Source organism: Guillardia theta, assembly GCF_000315625.1.
Source record: "Guillardia theta CCMP2712 unplaced genomic scaffold GUITHscaffold_79, whole genome shotgun sequence".
Lineage (NCBI taxonomy): Eukaryota > Cryptophyceae > Pyrenomonadales > Geminigeraceae > Guillardia > Guillardia theta.
The window spans coordinates 49,119-70,373 of record NW_005434595.1 but is presented as its reverse complement, the minus strand read 5'-3'; the positions used below and the strand labels follow the sequence as shown (position 1 = coordinate 70,373).

At 52.5% G+C, this 21,255-nt stretch overlaps 6 protein-coding genes across 6 annotated transcripts; 3 read left to right on the top strand and 3 right to left on the bottom strand.

The window, feature by feature from the left end:
- Window positions 1–297: 297 nt before the first annotated feature.
- On the top strand, window positions 298–3,935 carry GUITHDRAFT_114856 (hypothetical protein; the record flags this gene model as incomplete). Its single annotated transcript, XM_005825899.1, has 10 exons — window positions 298–352; window positions 400–481; window positions 1,001–3,009; window positions 3,114–3,193; window positions 3,246–3,304; window positions 3,359–3,419; window positions 3,489–3,562; window positions 3,611–3,648; window positions 3,703–3,727; window positions 3,785–3,935. 10 exons carry the CDS (start codon window positions 298–300, stop codon window positions 3,933–3,935), a joined length of 2,634 nt encoding a protein of 877 aa, XP_005825956.1.
- Window positions 3,936–4,077: 142 nt separating this feature from the next.
- Window positions 4,078–5,632, bottom strand: GUITHDRAFT_143790 (hypothetical protein; the record flags this gene model as incomplete). Its single annotated transcript, XM_005825898.1, has 5 exons — window positions 4,078–4,129; window positions 4,193–4,258; window positions 4,442–5,235; window positions 5,456–5,547; window positions 5,614–5,632. The coding sequence occupies 5 exons, from the start codon at window positions 5,630–5,632 to the stop codon at window positions 4,078–4,080; spliced, it is 1,023 nt and encodes a 340-aa protein (XP_005825955.1).
- A 1,205-nt stretch (window positions 5,633–6,837) lies between these two features.
- On the bottom strand, window positions 6,838–7,463 carry GUITHDRAFT_114854 (hypothetical protein; the record flags this gene model as incomplete). The annotated part of the gene is made up of 3 exons (XM_005825897.1): window positions 6,838–6,953; window positions 7,009–7,164; window positions 7,217–7,463. The coding sequence occupies 3 exons, from the start codon at window positions 7,461–7,463 to the stop codon at window positions 6,838–6,840; spliced, it is 519 nt and encodes a 172-aa protein (XP_005825954.1).
- A 927-nt stretch (window positions 7,464–8,390) lies between these two features.
- On the bottom strand, window positions 8,391–10,296 carry GUITHDRAFT_143788 (hypothetical protein; the record flags this gene model as incomplete). Its single annotated transcript, XM_005825896.1, has 10 exons — window positions 8,391–8,513; window positions 8,582–8,741; window positions 8,789–8,835; window positions 8,886–9,017; window positions 9,077–9,220; window positions 9,282–9,362; window positions 9,415–9,472; window positions 9,522–9,565; window positions 9,614–9,719; window positions 9,770–10,296. 10 exons carry the CDS (start codon window positions 10,294–10,296, stop codon window positions 8,391–8,393), a joined length of 1,422 nt encoding a protein of 473 aa, XP_005825953.1.
- Window positions 10,297–12,847: 2,551 nt separating this feature from the next.
- Window positions 12,848–14,021, top strand: GUITHDRAFT_114852 (hypothetical protein; the record flags this gene model as incomplete). The annotated part of the gene is made up of 7 exons (XM_005825895.1): window positions 12,848–12,894; window positions 13,032–13,146; window positions 13,189–13,271; window positions 13,399–13,454; window positions 13,504–13,564; window positions 13,693–13,820; window positions 13,876–14,021. The coding sequence occupies 7 exons, from the start codon at window positions 12,848–12,850 to the stop codon at window positions 14,019–14,021; spliced, it is 636 nt and encodes a 211-aa protein (XP_005825952.1).
- A 2,236-nt stretch (window positions 14,022–16,257) lies between these two features.
- On the top strand, window positions 16,258–19,347 carry GUITHDRAFT_143786 (hypothetical protein; the record flags this gene model as incomplete). Its single annotated transcript, XM_005825894.1, has 13 exons — window positions 16,258–16,827; window positions 16,884–17,419; window positions 17,528–17,624; window positions 17,686–17,753; window positions 17,932–18,066; window positions 18,178–18,233; window positions 18,278–18,355; window positions 18,455–18,519; window positions 18,675–18,731; window positions 18,777–18,839; window positions 18,885–18,935; window positions 18,956–19,062; window positions 19,146–19,347. The coding sequence occupies 13 exons, from the start codon at window positions 16,258–16,260 to the stop codon at window positions 19,345–19,347; spliced, it is 2,085 nt and encodes a 694-aa protein (XP_005825951.1).
- Between the last annotated feature and the right edge of the window lie 1,908 nt (window positions 19,348–21,255).

Genomic DNA, 21,255 nt, shown 5'->3' with positions numbered 1-21,255 from the left:
CCTTCTCTCCCCTCCCTGCATGTTTGCTTTTGCCTCTTCTGTTTCCTTCCTTGTGAAGAATTTGCCGAACGACTTCTTTCCCGATTGGTCTTTTAGAAGATATTCGTCCTTCTTCCCATCCATCCTATCTGCTCTTCCTCTGCGCTGTGCTCTTTCATGGAATACGTCTCTTATATCTTGTCGTAACACGCACAGCTTCCAAACATCAACATTGACGCAAGACGTTTGTCCACGTGTCTTGGTAATGCTTCTTCGCAGATCCAGGCAATTGATGAGGAAACTCACACACTGGCTACCATGTCAATGAGGGAGATGTTTTATTCGACCATTCTCTTTATCCTGTTCGCTCAAGGTATGCACCATTTCGACCCCTGTACGTCTCTGATTAACGTCATCCAGTTTCCGATGCATCGAGAGGTTTCTTCGGCCATGACTCTCACGCGCTCCCCATGGACTCCTTCCTCAATGTGAGGGAAGTCAGGTGAACCCGCAGCTGTAAGATTCTCTATCTTTTACCGTGGTATACTTTCCAGCACCTACTCCTGGCCGTTGGGAATAGATTATACTAGCCCGACGACAAATCCTTTCAGAGGGAAAACTTTTGTCGTCATTACCTACCATGTTCCACCATTCGTTGTGATAGATGACTTCGAAGCGCTCAATGGCGATCCGGGCAACACCAATCAATCGTAATAGCAACCAAACTTACATGTGTCTTCACGTTATCTTCTTCTTGTCATTGCTCCTTCTGCTTGTTTCTCATCTCTTCTTCGCTCTCTCTCCCTCTCCCTCTCCCTCTCCCTCTCCCTCTCCCTCCCTCCCTCCCTCCCTCCTCCTCCTCTCTCTCTCTCTCTCTCTCTCTCTCTCTCTCTCTCTCTCTCTCTCTCTCTCTCTCTTCTCTCTCTCTTCTCTCTCCTCCCCTCTGTTCTCGTCGCTCCCTCCCTTTTCATCTTCTTCTTTTTCTCGTCTCTCTCCCTGGCCTGACACTTCCCGCATGCAGACGGACGTACGGCAACGGGAGGCTCTCCGGGCTCACCATGGAGCTCTTCGACACGCTCTCCAAGGAGCTGGGCTGCAGCTTTCGCTTCCTGTACCCCTGCCTGCGCTCAGAGTTTTACAGCTCGGGCGTCTGCTCACAGCCATCGCCGGACCTGGCCTTCCAGATGCTGGGAGAGAGCTCTGAGTGTAAGGCCGACGCCTGTCCTGCCGGGTTCTATCGCAAGGGCTGTGGCAACCAGGAGCTCGGGTTCTGTGTGCGATGCGACGTCTGTGCTCCTGGCATGTACCGTGTTGGATGCTCCAACCTCAGCCCTGGACAGTGTGTCAGCTGCCCTGCCAACACCACCGCGTCCACCTACGACTACAGGGACCATTGTGCTCCGTGCTCGGCCCCCTGCTCGGGAGCGACCCCGGTAGAAGTGAAGGGCTGCACAACTACTCAGGACAGGTTGTGCATGAAGATCGTACAGACGAGCCTTTCCTGCTCTAGCACTCAGTACATTACAACTGGCGAGAACGTCTCCTGTGTCGGCTGCGCTCCTTGCCCGTCGGGTTTCTACCGAGCTGGGTGTGGAGGAGATCAGCCGGGAACCTGCAAGAGCTGCCCTACTGCCACCTACAACACAGACAACTCTACGTATGCGACCTCTTGCCTGTCTTGTCTGGACTCTCCCTGCCCTCAAGGGACCTGGAGGAAAGGATGCTCTGGAGGTTCACAGGGTGAGTGTGTAGCGTGCTCGACCTGCCCAGCTGGCGACTTTCGGCTGGGGTGCGGAGGGATATCAGAGGGAGGGTGTGTGCAGGTGGAGGGATCGTTCTTCGGAGGGTCGAAGTTCAACAACGTGACGGGAGTGGTCGACGACGAGGTTCTTTGCCCCAACAACCAATGCCTGACCGCAGGGGCGCACAAGATCGTGAATACCCGCCTGACGAACTTTGACATGACCGTTGGGTACATGTCAAGAGGTTTCCGACTGGTGGTCAAGAAGAAGGAAGTACCGGCAGACCTCATGGCATGGGCGCAGCCCTTCTCCTACGTGCTGTGGATCTGCATCCTCATTGAGGTGCTGGTAGCTGCCGCCTGCCTGATCGTCAGCGAGGGCAATGGGAAGAACGAGTCGATCCCTAGCAGGCTGTTCAAGGAGATTCAGACGTCAATCTACTGGTCGTTCAGCGTCATTCTCGGAGCGGCGGACCTGGTCATGGAGACGAACCCAGGGCGGACATTGTTCATGGGTCAGCTGATCTTTGCTATCATCCTGCAGGCCGTCTACACCGGCAACCTCGCCAGCTTCCTGGCCAACATCAACACGGAAACGGCTCTCGATAGGGTAGAGGACCTCTTTGACACTAGATCCGCCAAGTACCGCCCGACCACCCGCGTCTGCTACCTCACTTCCGACATCTCAGTCAAGGCCTATCTCGACTCTGAAAGCTCCAAGTTCCCCTCCGCCAAGTTCATCTCGATCCCCGCCCCCTCCCTTATGGACTGCCTGATGATGGTGTACCGAGAGGATGCTGATTGCACCTTCTACGATGGGCCTGTCGTGCTTGACAGCATAGCGCAAGACTTCTATGCTAAAGGCCTCTGCGGCAGCCCGGGAGGCTTCTGCTCAGACCCTTCCTACACTGACGAGGCCTCCTGCCTCTGCTCCTCTGCCTCAGCAGACGCTACTGGGACCCCGCAAACTTGCGTCAGCACGGGGAACCAGTGGACCCCGGTGTGGGGGGAGCTGGTGCTCGTGGGAGATGCCTTCAAGCCCTTTGGGTATGGGGTGGGTTTCCGGGCCGACAAGGGCCAGCTGGGGTCGAGCAGGCTGCCATGGCACTTTCCACTTTCTCAGGTCCTGCTGGAGCAGCGCAAGTCCGGGGTGATCAGCATGTTGGAACACAAGTACATCCCCGAGATCGGGAATCTTCAGTGCTCTGCCGCCGCCTCTGCTGCAAACGTGCTGGACGTCGTGAACGTTCTCGGGCTCGTCATCATCGTCATGGGCATCTACGTGATTGGTGAGGTGGTGGTGGTGGTGGTGGTGATGGTGATGATGATGATGATTATGATGATGATTCTTGTCTTGGATGTTTGCCTTCCATGTTTTGAAAAGATGCACAAGGTATCGTCGTCTTCTTTTACAATCAGATCGAATTGTTCTTCTTCCGTACCTTCCCTTTCCTTGCCAGCAAGGAGTTCAAGGTGGAGCATCGAAAGTGGAGACGAGAACGTTGACCATTGAGGGTGATGTCAGGAGCAACAAGCGCAAGCAGAGGAGGAGGAGGAGGAGGAAGAAGAGGAAGAGCCGAGGATGTAAGTTGAAGATCGTCATGTTATGGGTCTTGACATTTCCGATCTCTGCATCAGATCGTTCGAATACATCGAGACGGACTGCAACCAAGAGCAGGTTGAGAGTGACGGTGACGAGGTCTGAAGTTTCATCTGTCTCAAGTTGGGTTGTGTTAACACTGCTTTTCTCTCCTCTCCCTTCCCACAGGACCAGCACGAAGTCCATCAGAAGCTGTCCAAACTTTCTCGACAGCTGTCGGAGATTGAGGCGAACATCTTAAAGTGAATAGGTTCCATTCCTCACAGATGAAGTTTGACTAAGTTGCGCAGCTCTGCGAGATCAAAGGGCCTACTTTTAGAACCTGCAGGTCAGAAAGCTGTTTGGATGTCTTTCATGTTTTTTTCTGACAGAATGACAACAGGCCAGGAGGAAGAAGATATCTTTGGGTAAATTGACTTGCATGGACTTGCAGGTTTGAAATGGGTGATGATTTGTTGTTGCAGTCTCTTCAACAAAGGTTTCCAAGATCTGACATCAAACATAATGAGTCAAATCGAACCCAACAGTAGCAGCAGCAAGGCGAGGGAGAACGGAAGCGTTAAGAGAAGAGCAGCTAGCAAAGTGAACGGCGAGTTTGTATTTCCAGGCATGTGATTTCTAGGTTCCCAACTAATAAAATGTACCACAAGATCTTGTCGTTGCCTGTGTTCTGCATACATTCCACTCGTATCACCGTTGATCGGGGGTTCCCATTCATTGCTATGATCCTATTTCATCCCCTCCACGGTCCTCCTCCTCACTCCAACTTTCTCCAGCGGTTTATTCTCGCAGAAATCTGCTTGTCCAGACTGCAAACACACGTCAGGATCGCAACTGACTTCTCGTACCATCCACACAACTCCTCTCCTCACCTGAACACAACTCCTCCAATCAGCCCAATTCCAACTCCAACCAAGTTTAGGACGCTAACAGGATTTCTGCAATGACGTCACCAGACTTTAACCTTCCAACATCACAAGCATGCACATCAATAACAATGATGATAATCTAAACGTGTCCAACACACAACTGTATGCTGACAAACGAGCCGAGGCAACCACAGCCATGTCACACAGCAGACAAACGAGCCGATGCAACCACAGCCATGTCACACAGCAGACCTGAAGATGAATATTCCAAGGATCGAGGACGGGATCTTGTTCAGAGCTCCCACCATGGAGTAGGTGCTGCCAGAAGTCGCCTCGATGCACCACATGGTACAAAGTGCGATCACGATCCCGTTCACTCCAGTCGAGAAGAACGCCATCTGAACCACAAGTGGCTGATCCCGCAAACCGTTGACAATGACATTAAGGTCCTGGTTCATGAGCTCGGGGAGGAGGAAAATGCACATAAAGATCGACTGATAGTGCAGGACAACCTCCTTTCTGATAGACAAACTCCTCATCCTCTTCGTCAGATTCACATGCACCACGTTGGTAAGCACGTTGAAGAACATGAGCAAATAACCCCAGCCGTCAAACATCAGGTCGTTATACGCTGCCACCAGCCCGCCGGACACCAGCATCAGCAGGGAGAGGAAGACGCTGATAGAAACTTCCTTTCCCTCCGTCCAAGATTCGAAGAGAGTGATAACTACAGGGCCGATGTTCTTCAGGACTGAGACCATGGGGACCGTCAAGAGGGAAAGAGCCCAGTTGGAGCTGTAGAGCATGATGGAGTAGGTGATACCAAGGGGGAGGACAGAAAAAGCCGCGCGAGTGTCCCAAAAGGTGTAGGGGAGGATGTGGAACCGTTGAAGGAGGCCGAGAGAGGTCGGGAGGAACATCAGCAAGGCTGCGGCGTTCTGGTAGAAGAGAAAAAGAGCCTTGACTTCGGAAGCGTTGATGACAACATACTTCTGTGCAAGTGTCATGTAGATGGAAGACAAGGCATAGCAGATGCACGGAATGATCTGCAGTGCATGTTAGAAGAATCGAGGAGAGGTGGATGGCAAAGAGAAAAACAGGGGGTAATGAAGGGGGACCGTTGGAGGTGAGGAAACATAAAGGGAGGGGGAGGGAGGAAACAGAGGGACAGGGGGAGGGAGGAAACAGAGGGGCTGGAGGAGGGAGTGAATAGGACAGAAAATGTGTCATGCTTCCTCCACAGCAGAGGATACAAGGGAATCATACCTTCTTCCATTGAACAAGATGTTCCTCCTTACTATGCCCCCCCACGTCTCGTTCCTTCCTCATCCGTTCTTCCCCAGGAGGAGCCTTCGCCTCTGCCAACAATGTCATCACAAGTGCGGAGATCCTTCGTTTGTCAAGCATGCACCAAGATTCCTTACCATTCCTTCTGTTCGCCATGCTCGGTAGTCTCCTCCTCCCTCAACAAATCATCTCGGAAGTGGAGCGTAGAGCTCGTGGCTTTCTCAAGTCAAGTTGACCCCTGGTATATTGCACAACCTGAAACACAATGCCATTGTCATCTCTCCAAATTCAAAATCACAATGTAAGATTAGAAAGAATTTCCTTCATCCATGGAAAACAAATCATTCTACACTGGTCTACAACTGCGACTTGGCAGCAACTGCACCGCCGGTAGCATATCGTCATCCACCCGAGACAGGACACCATGTTTTATTTCATCCGCTCAGTCACATTGCCGTCAACCAGTTCCCCCTTCACACCTTCCTCCTCTAGCTTCCATTTCCCGTATCATTTCTTTCCTCAACATCCTACTCCTATCTTCTTTCTTCCCCTCCCTCCCTTCTTCTCTCCCCTCTCCCTCCCATCCTTCCTCGCCTCATTGTACCCTCGCCGAGCCCTCTTCCTCCATTCTCCCCTCCGCTTCCGTATGCTTCCTTCCTCCGTCGGCGCCTTTTTTCACGCCATGCCACCCTGCTGGCACCTGCCGTACCGTTACTTTCGTTACGGATCTTATCTAGTCATGCTCGGCACTCAGTGACTGTAACCCCGGCGGCGGCGGGCGGCCCCGGCCCCCCTACTAGGCTAGCGCGGCACTGCACGGGTGACTCATGTGAGTGCCAATCTAGGGCCCCATGTTTGGCTTGCATCATTGAATCGCACTGGCATCAGACTGAGTCTCAGAGGCTGAGAAGCAGCGGTGAAACTCTGTCGGATTCAATACGAAGTGTTTGCGATTTTCATTGCATCAAGTTTACATGTGAGAGAGTGAGAAGAGCAGAAGGAGTCCAGGGTAATGCCAGGAGGGAGGGGAGGGAGGGGAGGGGAGGGAGGGGAGGGAGGGGAGGGAGGGAGGGAGGGAGGGAGGGAGGGAGGAGGAAGAGAGTCGGTCTGGGAAAGAGAGCGATCCGATCAAGTTGACTGACAAGTTGCAGCATATTCTTCCGAGATCGCCGTAACTGACTGTGAGCCCTAAAGTTTGCATCTGCCGGGCATGTACGAGTCACCATTGATGGCGCCAATGACACACGACGACAAGTAATACATCAACACAACGAGATCCCGGCTCCAAAACACACAGAGCGTCTTGATAGCAAACAACAAGTCAAACGGGTCAAGACACAGAAAGTAAGTGCGGCGGCAGATTAGACAAGCTTCACAGACCTCTCCAACAACTGCTGCATGAAGCATTTTCCCTTCTCCTTGACCGTCTTGATGTTCCGTTGCCAGACTTCGTCGGGGTCATCGTAGCCGTCCAACGCTGTGCGAGTGTGTTAGAGAACAACAACTCGAGTCCTCATCTGCAGGAAAATCACCGTCCTCAATCTCGTTCTCGCGCAGAAGATGAAACATCGGATATGGTGATCTGTTGGTCCAGTTTTCCACGTCATCTTCTTCTGCATCGCCGAACTGGTACTGAGGATGGAACGTGGCTAGCTGAATGATGCCTCTGCATTCCATCTGATCAATCTCTACAAAGAAACGAATTCAGGACTAGAACAGGACAACAGTCAATGAGATCACTCTTGTCAATCTTGTTGGCGATCTTGTTGTAGTCTTCAAAGTTGCCGAGCAAGCTCTCTGTAACAATGATCCTGGTCTCCCTTCCCTCGCTGTCTGCCATTTCCCTGATGTTTCCAACCACCTCGTCCATGAGAGAAGCGACGTCGGTCGCTTGTGAGACGCGAACATCAATCAGCCCTTCTCTCAGCGCCGACTTCGCCCATGGGCAGAGGTTCAGTCCGATCACGGCGGACTTGATCCAGCTCATGGTAGACTGAGCAACCTTACTCCTCCTCTCTTGTGACGAACATGATCGCAGAGTTGAGATAGGGCTAGCGGTTGGTCTAGAAATCCAGACATTGCTCTTTTCCACGCGTGTTTGATCCTTTCGGACCAGTGGAGGAGGCTGGCATCGATCTTGAACGATCCTTGCGCTGTATGTTGCACAGAATGCATCTGCTACTGCAAACATGCCGCAAAAGGCAACCAACGTGAGCTGAGCTGGGCCATTTATCGACATCACCACCTTCGACCATACCGTTAGCAACAAAGTTCAACATCAGTTGAGTGCTCGAAAGGAGCGGCTCCTGCCCTCCTTCTTGCTCCTATCTCCTCTCACGTGAACGAGCTACCTGAGTAATCTCATGAAGACTTCCATTCCCCTTCCATACCAGCTGCCGCTGCTTCTCGTCTTGTTGCTGGGTTTCTTCTCCCTCCCAGGGCACAGTCTCCCCTTACAATCTATCTCACCCCTTGCTGCCTGAGAATTCACTAGCTTCTTGCCCGCCTTGTCATATCCACCTCCTTCCCTTTGTTAATCCTTTCACTCCTTCCCCCCGTCTCGTTCCGACTTGTTCCTCCCTTACCCCCGTCCTCCTTGTCCCGCCCCCCACCCCCACACCAATCTTCCTCCCTCCCCCCTGCCTCCTCTCCCTCTCCCCTGCCTCCCTCCCCTATTACAAATCCGCCTCCCCGCAACACATAAAACCCTGGGGACTGCCCTGGGGAGTCGCATCGAAATGATAATGGGCGTGAGGGACGGCACAAAGGATGGGGAAGGGAAGGGGACGAGACGTCATGCGCTGATGAAGTTTACCCCTCTATGCTCTATAACGACAAACTCCTCCCCCGCCAGTCCGCACAGAGCCAGGAAAGAAGGTTACGAGACATCGCTGATCAATCGCGACAGCAGCGACTAAGTCTTCTTGTGGTGGATCATCCTTTTGACCTTCTTCTTGAAGCCATGTAGCGCTGACTTGAGCCACGAGCGTTTCTTGGTGCCCTCGTTGAAGGAAGGATCGAACTTCTCGAACCGTTCCTGCCAGCGAACTCGCGTCAGCCGGCTGCTCACACGTTCCCATGGCGACTCAGTCCGTAAGGACGCACCTTGATGTCGTTGATCGGGTGGAGGATCTCAGAGTCTTTGGGGAAGAGGCTGTCCAGGTACGGGCAGACGCGCTTCGTGTGTCCAGGATCGAGCTCGATGACGTGCAGGTGATCCTTGGCAGCCTCGTCCTTGAGCCCTCGGAGGCTCTTCAGAGCGCATCTGTCCCTCGTATCAGAACAAAAAGTTCATCCTCGTTCATCCCTCACCGATGATCCAGCGTCAGGATGTGATTGGGCACTTCTTTCAGCACGAGCTGAGCGCAAGGTCAACAGGCGAAGCACATCAAGTCGCACAGATGTGAACCTGGTACAGCTCCTCTGCCTTCTCCAACTCTCCAACTTCCTGATGCACCAATCCGAGCATCGCCATGGCGTTGTGGTAGGTCGATTGGTCGCATGTGTCGCCTTTGATCACTCCTTTGTAACCGTTGACAACCTGATTCCACGTCAACTCTCCGCATGTTGGAACCGGAAAGACTGGTTCACTCAACGTACCTGCTCGAACAAGACCATTGCACGCTTCAGCTCGTCCGTATCTCCTCCCTTTGCATGAATCCGAACAAGCACTTGGCCAAGATAATACATAGTCTTGTCTCTCTCTGGTCGAATCACAAGAGCCTTTTCGAACAGCTCTTTCGCCTGTCAAAGGGCGATATATCAATGACACGTTGTGTACTTGTGGAAATTTCGGATTGAGTACCTTGTCATATTCTCCCATTCCAAAGGAAATCTTAGCGAGGTTGCACAGACTATCCCAATCAAGCGGATCGCTCAACAGCACCTTCAAAGCACAAAAAATGTGACGAAGAAAGTTGAGCACATTCAAGTGAAACCTTCATGTACAGCTTCTGAGCTTCCTTCAAATCATTGTTTCTATGAAAATCCTGTGCCCTATGTGCAGATTAGATTGCATGAAGTGATAAAAAAAATCAAGTCTCACCTGTCAACTAGTTCATGTAGACTGCTGAGTTCAGCTTGCGAGAGCTGAAAACCAAGGTGAGGCCTCGAGGAGGAGGCTGAAAGCGTGCGAACCTTATCGTGTCGAGCAAACTCCCTCTGAACTCTATCCACAGTTGAAACATCAATGGCACCGGAGTCTAAACGCTCTCGCAATGCAGGGCAGTTAATATGATGTTTCCTGCAATACCGTCTCACTCCCTGATCGCAAAAAAAGAACATGTTGATTACTTGAATTTCTCGAAGTTCACTGATACGGTCTTCGGTTCACCCAGATCTGGTCCATCATTCAACCTTTTCTTTTTTGAGTCTTTCCCTCGAAAGAACTCTTGAGGCCGTGCAGTGCTGTCTACCCGACCTCGACGATCCTTGAGGAGCCTCGAGCTGCTGTCGAGACTTTCAAGCTTGTCAGCTGACGGGTTCTTCAACCCAGAGCTGCTTTTCTTTTCACTGAGATGAAGGTTCTGGGGAAATATCTGGTCGATGTTGTCCAGCGCAGTCTTCACATCCTCTTCGGACATCCCGTGGTGGCCATTGTATATCGCTTCTGTCGAGGCCGCTTCCATCGAAGGTTTACTGTTTCGGCCAATCTTCTCTCTTGCGATTTCTTGCGAGTAGTGCATCGCACTGTCTAGGCTAGTTGCCATGGAAGCACTGGCACTGTCCCAGCCAGCCTCACCTTCGGACTCCTCCTTCAGTTTCGCAAGCACTTTGAAATCCGATCCTTCACTGGCGTCATCACCCGCAGTCATTTCCATGCTGCTCATGAGAGTGAATGTCTTCGGAACGTCCAGATGACTCGATGTTATTCCTCGCTTGTGGATTTCTCCATCGTTACCAACTTTGTCTAGCCCCCTTTCAAGAAACTTTCCCGTTCTAACAAGCAAATGGGCTTCCTATCACGGCCCTCGTCATGGGCTGTTCGGTGTCAAGTGATATGTTGCAGATTGATGGTCTCTTTTTGATGCTGCTTGTGTTTGCCCGCTAAGATAATTGCAAGCTATCCCTCTCACTACCTGCACCCTTCATGCGGCATAGCAGTCGCCTTGTGGGGAATGCTGGGAATGATTTTGCCGGCAGAGGGTGGCAGATGAGATCTTTTGAAATACTTTGGATATAATTACAGTTGAATATTTGTAAATAATCTACAAAATTTCAAATAATATAACATATTTACAAAATATTGTCAACATTTCTTCAATATCCAAATAGCCATGCCTTGGCTTACCCCCTTGGTTCATGAAATCTTTTCACCCCTACCCCCTTTCCTGAACACCTTTTCTCCAGGCATTTTAACATATGGCAACTATCAAAATCTCTCAATTACATCAATATTCAAAATAACCTATCATCTATACTTTGCTCCCAAATTTCCCAATCACAAGGAAAAACAGCACCTTTACCCCCAGTAGTGATCACCCCACCCGTATTCGGTCACATACCGTACTTCGTCCCGCTCAGGCCTTACCATCTAGTCATTTTTCAATCCTTTCAGGATGATCGACCACCGTGGCACCCCCCCTCCCCCTCGAGTCTTCATACTCGGATATACCGGCGGCCCGCCCGGCGGCGGCCGGACTGAGGCCCGTGCTACGGTCCGGGAGTCCGACCCGGCCGGCCGGGGCCGGGTACTACGGTACGACCCGTGGCGGGCTTGAACGGTTCAACGGTTGTTTCCGGCGTCGGACTCCCGCCGTCAGTCCGGTCGGATCATCGCGCGTCCGACGCCGGTCCCGGCCGGAGCCGCGGAGTCCGGGCCGGCCGGAACTGCCGCAGATTCAGTGAAAAAAAATCATGCGGCAAAGTAAAAGCCTCCGGGACTCCCAGGCTCCGGGCCCGCCGGGCCCGGCGCGGGCGGCTCGCCGGACCGGGCCCACCGTCGGCCGGGCGGGCCGGCGGGCCAGCCTCAGAAGTACTTAAGTTCCCCCGGCGCTCAACCGTGGCACTGAGTCACGCCCGACTCTCGATCTCGATCACTGTGCCTGCAGTGAGGCCGCATCACCGTGGGTTATGGATCCTCGTCATGAGACACATAAGGAGCTTGCAAGTACCACGGGGTAGGTCCCTACGTGCTGCTTCTATGTACGACCCTGTAAAACATCACCCACAGCAAAGGTAGGGTACCCTACCCTACCCTCTATCCGGTCGCATGCTATACAAAAACATTTTTTGGTCAAATAAATTGTTTTATATTCATCCAAAAAGGATAATTTCAGAATTTGTGAGGTACGATAACCGAAGTGAGTATTATAAAATCATTTAATAACTGAATAATGTCAAAACTAGTTTTAATTTGTACCATTGGAAGATTCACAGAGAGTCACGGTAGTCAGCCAAATCCCGTAATAAAGCGCCAGGGCTGCCAACCGCAGGGGTGGGGTGATTGTCCCTTTGAGCGGAGAATGAGGGGTGGGGGTACTTAAGTCCTATCGCTGGAGTGGTGGTAGGCGTTTGAGATATGTCGATAAGATGGCTGGGTAGGGGTAGTCATCTTGGTACTGCTTCTTTAGTTAATATTGATAATACAATGAAACTGTACAAATAGTATTGAAAATAATTTAGTTTATTTAATCAATATCTCTTGGGGGTAGGGTGAGGTGTGTATTTGAGGGGGTTATAGGGTGACCGGTGCTGGGTTGAGAGGTTTTGGGGTGGGGGAGAGAAAGAATGTTTAGAGGCGATGCACATGGGGGAAGATGGATGTAGCAACTTTATCGTTAGCAGGGAGAAACCAGTCCATGTTCTTGTAAAGATGTTGAATGCACATGTAGCTCAAAGAGATACTTCCAAGTGAGCATGGCTCAACCTATCCCAGAGCCCAGTAGGGTGCCACTCTGCCTGGTTTGAAAGTGGAACTAGATGGCTTGACGTAAACGTGTTGATTTAGAAAATGGGTTGTGTCCACTCTTTTCCTGGATAAATGCTAGCATGCGGCTGTTAAATCGTTTACTTGATCATATCATTGTGATGATCTCAACCGTAGAGATTTCATTGAGTGACAGCCGGCCCTGACTAGTGCTTGCAGGGACTTCGTTTTGTTTTCATTTTAAGGGCCAAGAACATGTTGGGTTCTGTGCTGATCAGACGGAGATAAAATGTTTCTTACAGTTGGTATCAGTCAGAGAGTCCACTTAGATATGAAGCTCTTACACGCAGCGCTCTTTATCAGCATATCATCCTGCAGTTTTGCTTTCCAGCCTTCCCCAGCTCGTCTATTGAGGAGAGGATGTTCTCAACCGTCATTCGAGCAGTCCCGCTGCAAAAGTTCCTTCCTAGAACGACCATCGGCATTGACAGGAACCTTTGTTGATGCTTCAGCACGAGCACGAACTGTCCCCCAGGGAGCCCAGGGCTTGGTCAGCGCACTGACTCGTCCCAAGGTAGATTTACAAGGGGAGTGGGGGAAAATCTTTCCAGCAGCAGAGAGACCAAGGAGGCCACCTTTGCCAAGGCTCTCAGATGCTGAAGTTTCGCGGTTGCTTGCGGGCGACAGGGTGGAGAAACAGAGTAGGAGCGGGTTGCTAGGAGAGGGGCTGGTTGTTGTGGACGTCAAAGCGGACATCCCGACGGTCATGGCAGTGCTCTCAGATGTTGAGCGCTATCCTCAGGTGTGTGAACCTTGATCTCTCATGATGGTTGACTCTGTGCAGAGGATCGCCACTGTTCGTGAAGCTACCATAATTCCCGGAACTCGGTCAAGCGTGCGGTGCAAGGCCAGGTTCAAGCTGAGCAGGTGCAGCCAATGAATCAAATGAAGAATCTGTTTTTATGATCACTATGTTGTGTTGCTTCATGGTTTGCCGTAACTTCTTCTTTAACTTGAACTGGCAACAACCTTTGTCTAATTGATTTCATTGCAGATTCCGGTTGGAAGTGACAGCAGATCTGAGCTTGAACAAGTTCCGAAACATGCTAGGTGCTCATGCATCTTGTAGGTTCTCATATCCTGACAAAGTTGCTCAAAGAGTTTCAGCTCGACAGGAGCGGAATGGGCTCCAGCGCATTCGATGAGGCGCGCGGTTTCTGGTTCCTGGAACAATGTCCAGAACGGGAGGAAGGATGGACAAGGTCAGTGCTGATTGGGCCTTGTCCTACTACCCTCTTGATCTTGTCCTATTATTCTCTGATTTATCAACCTAACTCTGCTTCAACAGGGTGTGGCTGAGCGCTAAGGTTCGCTGCTCACCCCTCCTGCCGCCCTTCATCGTGGATTATGCGGCATCGAGGGCTCTGCCACGAGCGACGAGCTGGTTGAAACCGGTGATCGAGCCGATCGCCGCAGGTATACTTCCTGCGATTGTTGTTCGAAAATCAGTCTGATGCTGCTGCTGATGCAGGATTGGACAAGACTGCGTCGAATGTGCATACGGCAGAGCTGTACTTGGCCAGGAATCGAGTCTCAGAGTCAGAGGACTATCTAGCTCATGTTAACGATGCTAAGCCGCCAAGCTGGTCGCCTTCGGATTCGAACAAGTCTGTCTAGTCTGTATTTTAATTTCGTTTTGGGATATTTTGCTTTGTCTAAGTGTAAAATATGCATCGCTCGGAAAGGGTACCGACGGTCTAGTCACTACCGGCGTACAGGCCTTACCGCCGAGGTCCGACATTACTACGCGACTTAAACTTGGCTTAACTTGACGGAAGCCTGGCAACGCACACGATCTGCGCCCTGAATGCATCTGACGTCGGCTGAGTTGAACTTCAAGGGCCTAGCCGGGCTTGGACTTCCTAGGCTCCCGGTCCCGGAACTGATCCGCGGCGGCCACACCGGGCCGGGCCGCTGCCACTGACTCTGTGAGCGACATCGGGAGCCGCGGCGGCGGCGGCGCCGGGCGGCCGCCGTGGCACTGCCGGGGGCCCAGGTCCTCAGCCGACCCCCGTAATCCCGATGAAGCCCACCGACACTTCTTAGTTCACATTTTACTAAAACTTTGTATCGGAAAATTTGCTGACTCGGACCCCTGGCGCCGGGATCAACTGTCACAGTGATCCGGCCCCCGGACTGCGGCCCGACTGAAATCCGCCTCTCAGGCCAGTCATCAGTCTGACGGCCCACTCACGGTACACACTTTACTCAAAGTTAAGTCAAAGATCCGTACTCCGTACTACTTCGCTCAAAGTTAAGTTAAAAATCAGCTGCTACTATCAGCATCGGCGGCGACTTTACTGAAATAATTGCTCGGCCCCCTCTCCTCGATGGAACTAGCCGCGTCATACCTAAACTTATCACTTTTCTTATGTGAGACACTATGAAAAATACTCATACATTGGAAGCTCGACTGCAGAGAATGGATTTTGAAAGGACTTCTTTTCGATTTGATTCCGCTGCCAACGCACAGGATTTTTTACTCCTTGCCACCGCCCCCCCCCCTCTACCTCCTCCGACGGTCCTCCGAGCTCCTCCGAGCTCCCAACTTGACCAATCCATCCGATCCTCTCTCAGTCGCATCTAGAGCCAGGTATCTATCTCTCTTCCCTCTCTCTATATGGTTTCTCTCCTGGGACATTATCGTCCAGAATATATACTCTTCATCAAGGACATATAATCTTATCTCTATCAAGGACACAATATTCCGTGATCGTCACTTCAACCCCCATAAACCTGTGATGAGTGACATCATGTGCCTTGTTAACTTCGGAACTTTCCGGGCTGCTCAATAGCTCAGCAACGTTCAATGTTTCTTGTGTGCAGTGGACGGTCTGCAGACCCGGCTTGGATCATACAGCACCGATCCGGGCGGACGATCGCCGCTGGGCCGAGGCCCCGACTCGATGATCACACAGTACGGTAAGGTCACCGTCAACTTGATCGCGGCGATCCGATCGGCGGATGACGGCGCCAGACTCGAGTCGGGCGGCGGGTCACACCAGGGTCACTGACCCTGCCCACGGCACTGGCATGATAAGTGCCGTTGCCGACGCCGGTACTAACCGTCTGATGATGGCACACTGGCAGCGGCAGCGGGTCACCGGGTGTCCGGCGGACGGCACTGCCTACGGTCCGAGGCTCACCGTGACGGTGCGTCTTTGAAGTTCAATCATGTCAGCGGGCATGATAAGGATTGGAACTGATCGGACCGTCCGAGGCTGCCGAGCGGCACAGCAGCCTGCCAGCCTGAGTGCCGCCCGGGCGCTGCCAGACCGACCGACCGTCGGACACGGTGCCGTCACGGCCGCGCCCGGCCGCGCGTGCCGTACGGTCGGTGAGAGCCGCTCCGTCGGTCCGAGTCCCGACGGTACTACCATACCGTAACCAGGCGGCGGCGTTCCGGCAAAGAGCCTGTACGGTCAAAGTTGACCCGGCCGCGGCGTGTGACTCGTGACAGTGACCGTCTGAGCGCGGCCGCGCCCCGGACCGTGACTCCCGGCAGGGGTTCCGAACTGCCAGCCCGGCTGAGAGTCTCGAGTCACTCCGAGGCTCAGTTACGATCCACCGTGCGGCATGGGACTCCGGCCCGGTCACCGGAGGGCGCTCGCCGGTCCGACGGACTGATCCGACCTCAGTTACTATAGGCTATCATTCATGGTACCCGGATCATTCAGTCAAGTTCAATGGACAAGCCCACCTCAGACGAGAATCGAGGCAGCAAAAGTGAGGTGCCTGACAGGGCTTTTTGGTCGGTATGGCGGGGGAGGCGACAGGAAGGGAGGGAGGAAGATGGAGGATGGAGGGCCATGGAGGGAGCAGAGTGGTATGAGGAGGAAGAAGGGTGCACACTATGGGAGAGAAAGTTCACTGCTGGGGAATCCCGATGATCCTTTGCCTGAGGGAGGTCAAGAGCGCGGGATCTGGGCATGCCAAGACGTCGGGCCCGATCTCAGCGCCGCCATTGCGGAATTCTTGTAGGTTTCTGAAGGGCAGAGGAGTTGGGTTTGCCTTCTTCTTGCCCTTCATCATTGAGAAGACACTCCCTGCAACACGCAGCATGTTTGTCCCCTCACTGCCCTCAATGGCTTCTCTGATACCTCCGCACTCCTTCCCACGGAGGAGCATATCAGCCTTCGGGCGCCCGGACGAGGGCAGACAGTTGAGCAGGCGCTCGAGCTGCTCCTTAATGTGCCTAAGAACTCCTGTGGAGGAGACACGGGGAGGAAAGCCCGATCTGTTAAGCAGATGGGTCCTTAAAAAGATACAGGAAGCGTCGGGGCAGAACAAGAAACTTGCGGCCTTAGAGAAGGTGCTGATGAACTTAGAAATGACGCACGAAGACATCTTCGACTGCTTCTACGTCGTTGCATCTCGTTCATACACCAAAAATGTCGACCAGGCCATCAAAATCTTCATAAAGGTACGACAGGTCTTCAGGATGGAGCAGACTGCATTCTGACCTGCAAGGTTGTACAGGTGTTTATGTCGTCTATATCGCATCCCGAGGGGATCAGAGTTACAGAAGATGGGGCAGACATGATGGAGGAGCCGGAAGTTGATTACCAACACCGCAAGTTAGCATCTAAGTTTGTCATCTTCATCCTAAGAGGTCAGGGGAGGGTCAGTCCAAAAGTTGTTCATTCCATCATCCGCTCGTTCCGCATCTCATCGGCGGATCTCAAGGTGAACGGCCTCGTGGACCAAATCTCACACGAGTACATCACAAGAGAAGTCGATCTCGTCGGGTATCGTGACCTCCACCGCCTCATCTCTTTCCTCCAGTGTGAAGATTGCATCTCAGTGCAAGATGCTGCGCGAGAGTATGCGGGAGATGGGAACTGGAATGTTGCCGAGACTCTCATCAGGCTCATGGGAAATGGGAATGATCGCTCCTGGTTCGTGAAGTACTCGATCGACTCTGAGCAGTACAAGGTTGCCTTGAGACTGGCAGAAATGTGGGAGGTTGGAAGTGATGAAGATGGTGTATCTCTTTTAGATCAGGCGAAGGAGAGGTGAGACTCGTACTTGTTGTCATACAATTTCTGGTGTTGTGGTTGATATCTCCATTAAGAAACATGGACTTGTGTTTCTCTACAAGTCAATGCTGAAGAAAGCTCCAGGTACAAACAGCAGCAGATCCTGAAATTGTTGAAGAACAAGATGATTGAGGGAGCAGTGACTTACGTCATGCATGAGGAAAATGATACTTTGAGAGATGTGAGATGTTCATTACGATGTTTCAACTTTATCTTCTCCCCTCTAACACCTGTGGATGAAGTACCTTGGAGTTTTCCTGTTCCATCAGCTCTGTTCCCTGCGAAACTTCGAGCTGGCAGACAAGATACGGTACCTGCTCTCTCTTTCCCTCTCTCTCCCCCTGTCCTTCCTCGCTCGCCTTCTCCCCTGTCCTGTCCCTATCTCCGTTCCTCCAACTTCCTCTCCCTCTCCCTCTCCCTCTTCTCTCCTTCTTCCTCTTTCCTTCTTGCACTTCGTCTTCATTCTCATCGTGTTTGAATGTTTCTAGGTCAAAGTTTCAACTTGAAAGTCAATGTCCGCCAGTCGACAACGACCTGATCCGCGAGTCAATCCGAAAGATCAAGGAGGAGAGCAAGAAATATCTCAGGATTCCTCCCAAGTGTAAGATGCTCCTCGTGAACAGGTGATCCGGCAAACAACAGAGCAAGAGGGCAAAGATGATTCTTTCACACCATCATTCAGATAGCAGAGCGTGACATTCTGTTGTCACAATATGACTCCATTGTTTTCACAGTCCAAGCTCGTTGGTAGAAGCTTCTCTTGTTCTTGACAAACTTGATAGGGAATCATGTCAGTTGGTTCTTGTGCAATGTAGACAACTGATTGCTTCCCAGACATGAACCATTCGGACGGTTCTTACACGGCCAGCGACTCAATCTGGTCTTACACTGCACATCTGCCCCCAGCGATCGGTAAGATCTCCACAGCAGTCATCATTGTCATCAAGTTCGAACACAACTCAACTCGAGATCACCAGCTTGTCTCCGCTCTTGTCATGACGGGTCAAACAGGAATCGATGCAGAGTGGAAGCCGATACGGCGAACCAACGAGAGGAATCGGGTGTCGCTGATGCAGGTCGTTCCTCCCTGTCCTCGTAGATGCGAGCAATTGAGCAGAATGCAGATATCTGTTGGCGATCCCCGATCGACAAACATCCGTTACGCCTTGATTGTTGACCTTCAGAGTAGACAAACTCCCTCCTTCTTACTCCCATTTGACGCCCTTCCCAGCTCTCTACGACGACAAACGAGTGCAGGCGAGGGAGCTGGAAGAAGCCAAAGGGGCAAGTCAACTAGAAGATTAGCCCTTACTCTGACCTCTTCCTCTCCCAGCTGTTCTGCCAATCCTTAAAGAACGTCGTGGAGAACAGCAAGATCGTCAAGCTCGGTTTCGAGGTCCCGAAATGTCGCGCTTTCACCTGTGGATGACCACTTTCTCAGCTCAGGGATGACATCCGGAAGATCCGACAAGTGGGCGCAGACATGACCCAAGTCTTCTCACAGGTCAGCAGCTTGGGCCTCTGGTGGAGGCTGACGCGCAGGATCGGCAGGTCAACGGAGTCTTTGACCTCTCCCACTGGGCGAAAAGTTCTCGTCCTCGCACCAAGAAGTACCAGAGGTACCCAAGTTTTGCCCCCACCCCCATCCTTCTCCCTCGCCCAGCACAATCTCAGCTGCTCCTTCTGACACGTTAGTCTCCAGCAGCCTTGCGGGCCTGTCAAGGGAAGTTCTAGACGGGGCGGAGCTGAACAAGGAGCAGGCGATGAGCGACTGGAGCCAGCGGCCTCTCTCAGCTCCCCAGCTGCGGTACGCGGCGTTGGACGCGCTAGTCCTGCTCCCCCTCTTCAAAGAAGCTGCAAAGTCTTCCTCGTGGGAGGAGGCGCTACAGACCTGGAAGGCCTGAGAGGAGGAAGAGGGAGAGGAGAGAGCAGGGAGTGGAGGGAAATCACGGAGAAGAGGAGAGAGGAGGAGAGGAGAAGAAGTAAACATGAAACATTCATTATGCTCGCGCTCGATTCACTGCCAGGAGGGCCAGGGAGCTGTCGGAGGACGCGGAGGATGTGACCTGATAGCCTTGGCGTGCTGCTTCTCGTTTCTCAGCTCGTCCTTGCCTACTCGCGCCCAGCTGGTTTGCAAGGAGGGTCAGAGGCGACAAGGGTAAGTAGCTTACTTCACCGGGAGACAATGTTCTCCTCCTCCTTGGGGATGCCGAATATGCTCTGAGAGAAAGTGAGAGGAAGAGGAGGGAGAGAAGGAGGAAGAGGAGAAGGCGATGATGGAGATGGAGAGGGAGATGATGATGATGATGACGATGATGATGGTGATGGTGATGGTGATGATGATGGTGATGATGATGGAGATGATGATGATGATGATGATGGTGGTGGTGGTGGTGGTGGTGGTGATGATGATGATGATGATGTGATGATGATGATGATGATGCTGATGCTGATGCTGATGATGATGATGATGGTGATGATGGTGATGACCTGAGCCTGGCTGGCACTCTGTGGTCTCCCTCCTCGCCTCCTTGGAGTGACTTGGTGCTCTCCGAGTTTATCGAGAAAACTTTCTTGCGACGATCTGCAAGTGCAGGAGGAGGAGGAAGAGGAGGAAACAAGGAAGAGAAATACTGTGTCAGTTGATCGAAACGATTGAAGACGACATGAATGCAGGAGGGGAGAGAAGAGGAAGAAGGGAGGAGGGAGGACAAGGAAAGGCGGGGAAAGGAGGAGAATGAGGGAGGAGGGAGGAGGGAGAGGGAGGAGAGGTACCGTGTTTGACTGGCTAGATCGGAAGAGGATTCAAACCAGTCGCTCCCTCTGCTGTCAAGAAGTTCAAGTCTCGTGCATTTTCCTGTCCTCCTTCTAACCTGTTGAGAGCGAACTCTGATCGTCTACCAGACGAGCTTCTCGTCCTGCTCATGGGTAAGTTGGAGATGGGGAGAGAAAGGAGCAAGCGAGAAAGCCAGACAGAAACATTGGCGGAGGGAGAGGACAAAGCAGAATAAATGATGAAAGGAAGAAGACAAGAAGAGCAAAATTATGAGAAAGAAGAGAGCGAGGGAAGGTGGAGGCAGAGGAAGCAGAGCAGGAGAAAGTGGAAAAGGTAGAGGATGAGGATGAGATACCTGTCGGTTCCTGCTTGGCTTCCCCGCTCTTGTTCCACCTGCGATACCCATGAGAAGCCTCCACTACCGATCCTCCGCCTCCCCCTTCCCCTTCCTCTCCCTTTCCTCCTCCTCCTCCTCCTCACCTCCGTCACTGAGTACGGGACCCGAGGGCCATCGCGTGAGTTCAGCCCGCGATCTCGTCCTGAGGAAGCGACGAAGTTCAGTCTGTACTCCTCCTATCTCAATCTTCTCCTCCCTCCCCTATCTCCTTCCTCTTCTCAATCATCCTCCCCTCGTTCTGCTCTCCTCCTCTTGTCCTCTTTCCCCCCCTCATGCTGACCTGCATCGACGAATCGAATGGTCTCGACGTGGTTGCTCGACTGTTGCTTGCTGATATGAGTTTGCCTAGACGCACATCAGAAATGTCAGAGGAGGGAAAGAAAAGGAAGAGTGGGAGAAGAAAATCAAGAGGAAGGGGAAGGGAAATTCTCCTCAGCAAGTGGGAAGGGGAGGAGGGGAGGAAGGTGAAGAAAGGGAAGGAGGAGAAAGAGGACATCACGTTGGGAGAGAGAGAGGAGGGAGGAGGGAGGAGGGAGGAGGGAGGAGGGAGGAGGGAGGAGGGGAGGAGGGAGGAGGGAGGAGGGAGGAGGGAGGAGGGAGGAGGGAGGAGGGAGGAGGGAGGAGGGAGGAGGGAGGAGG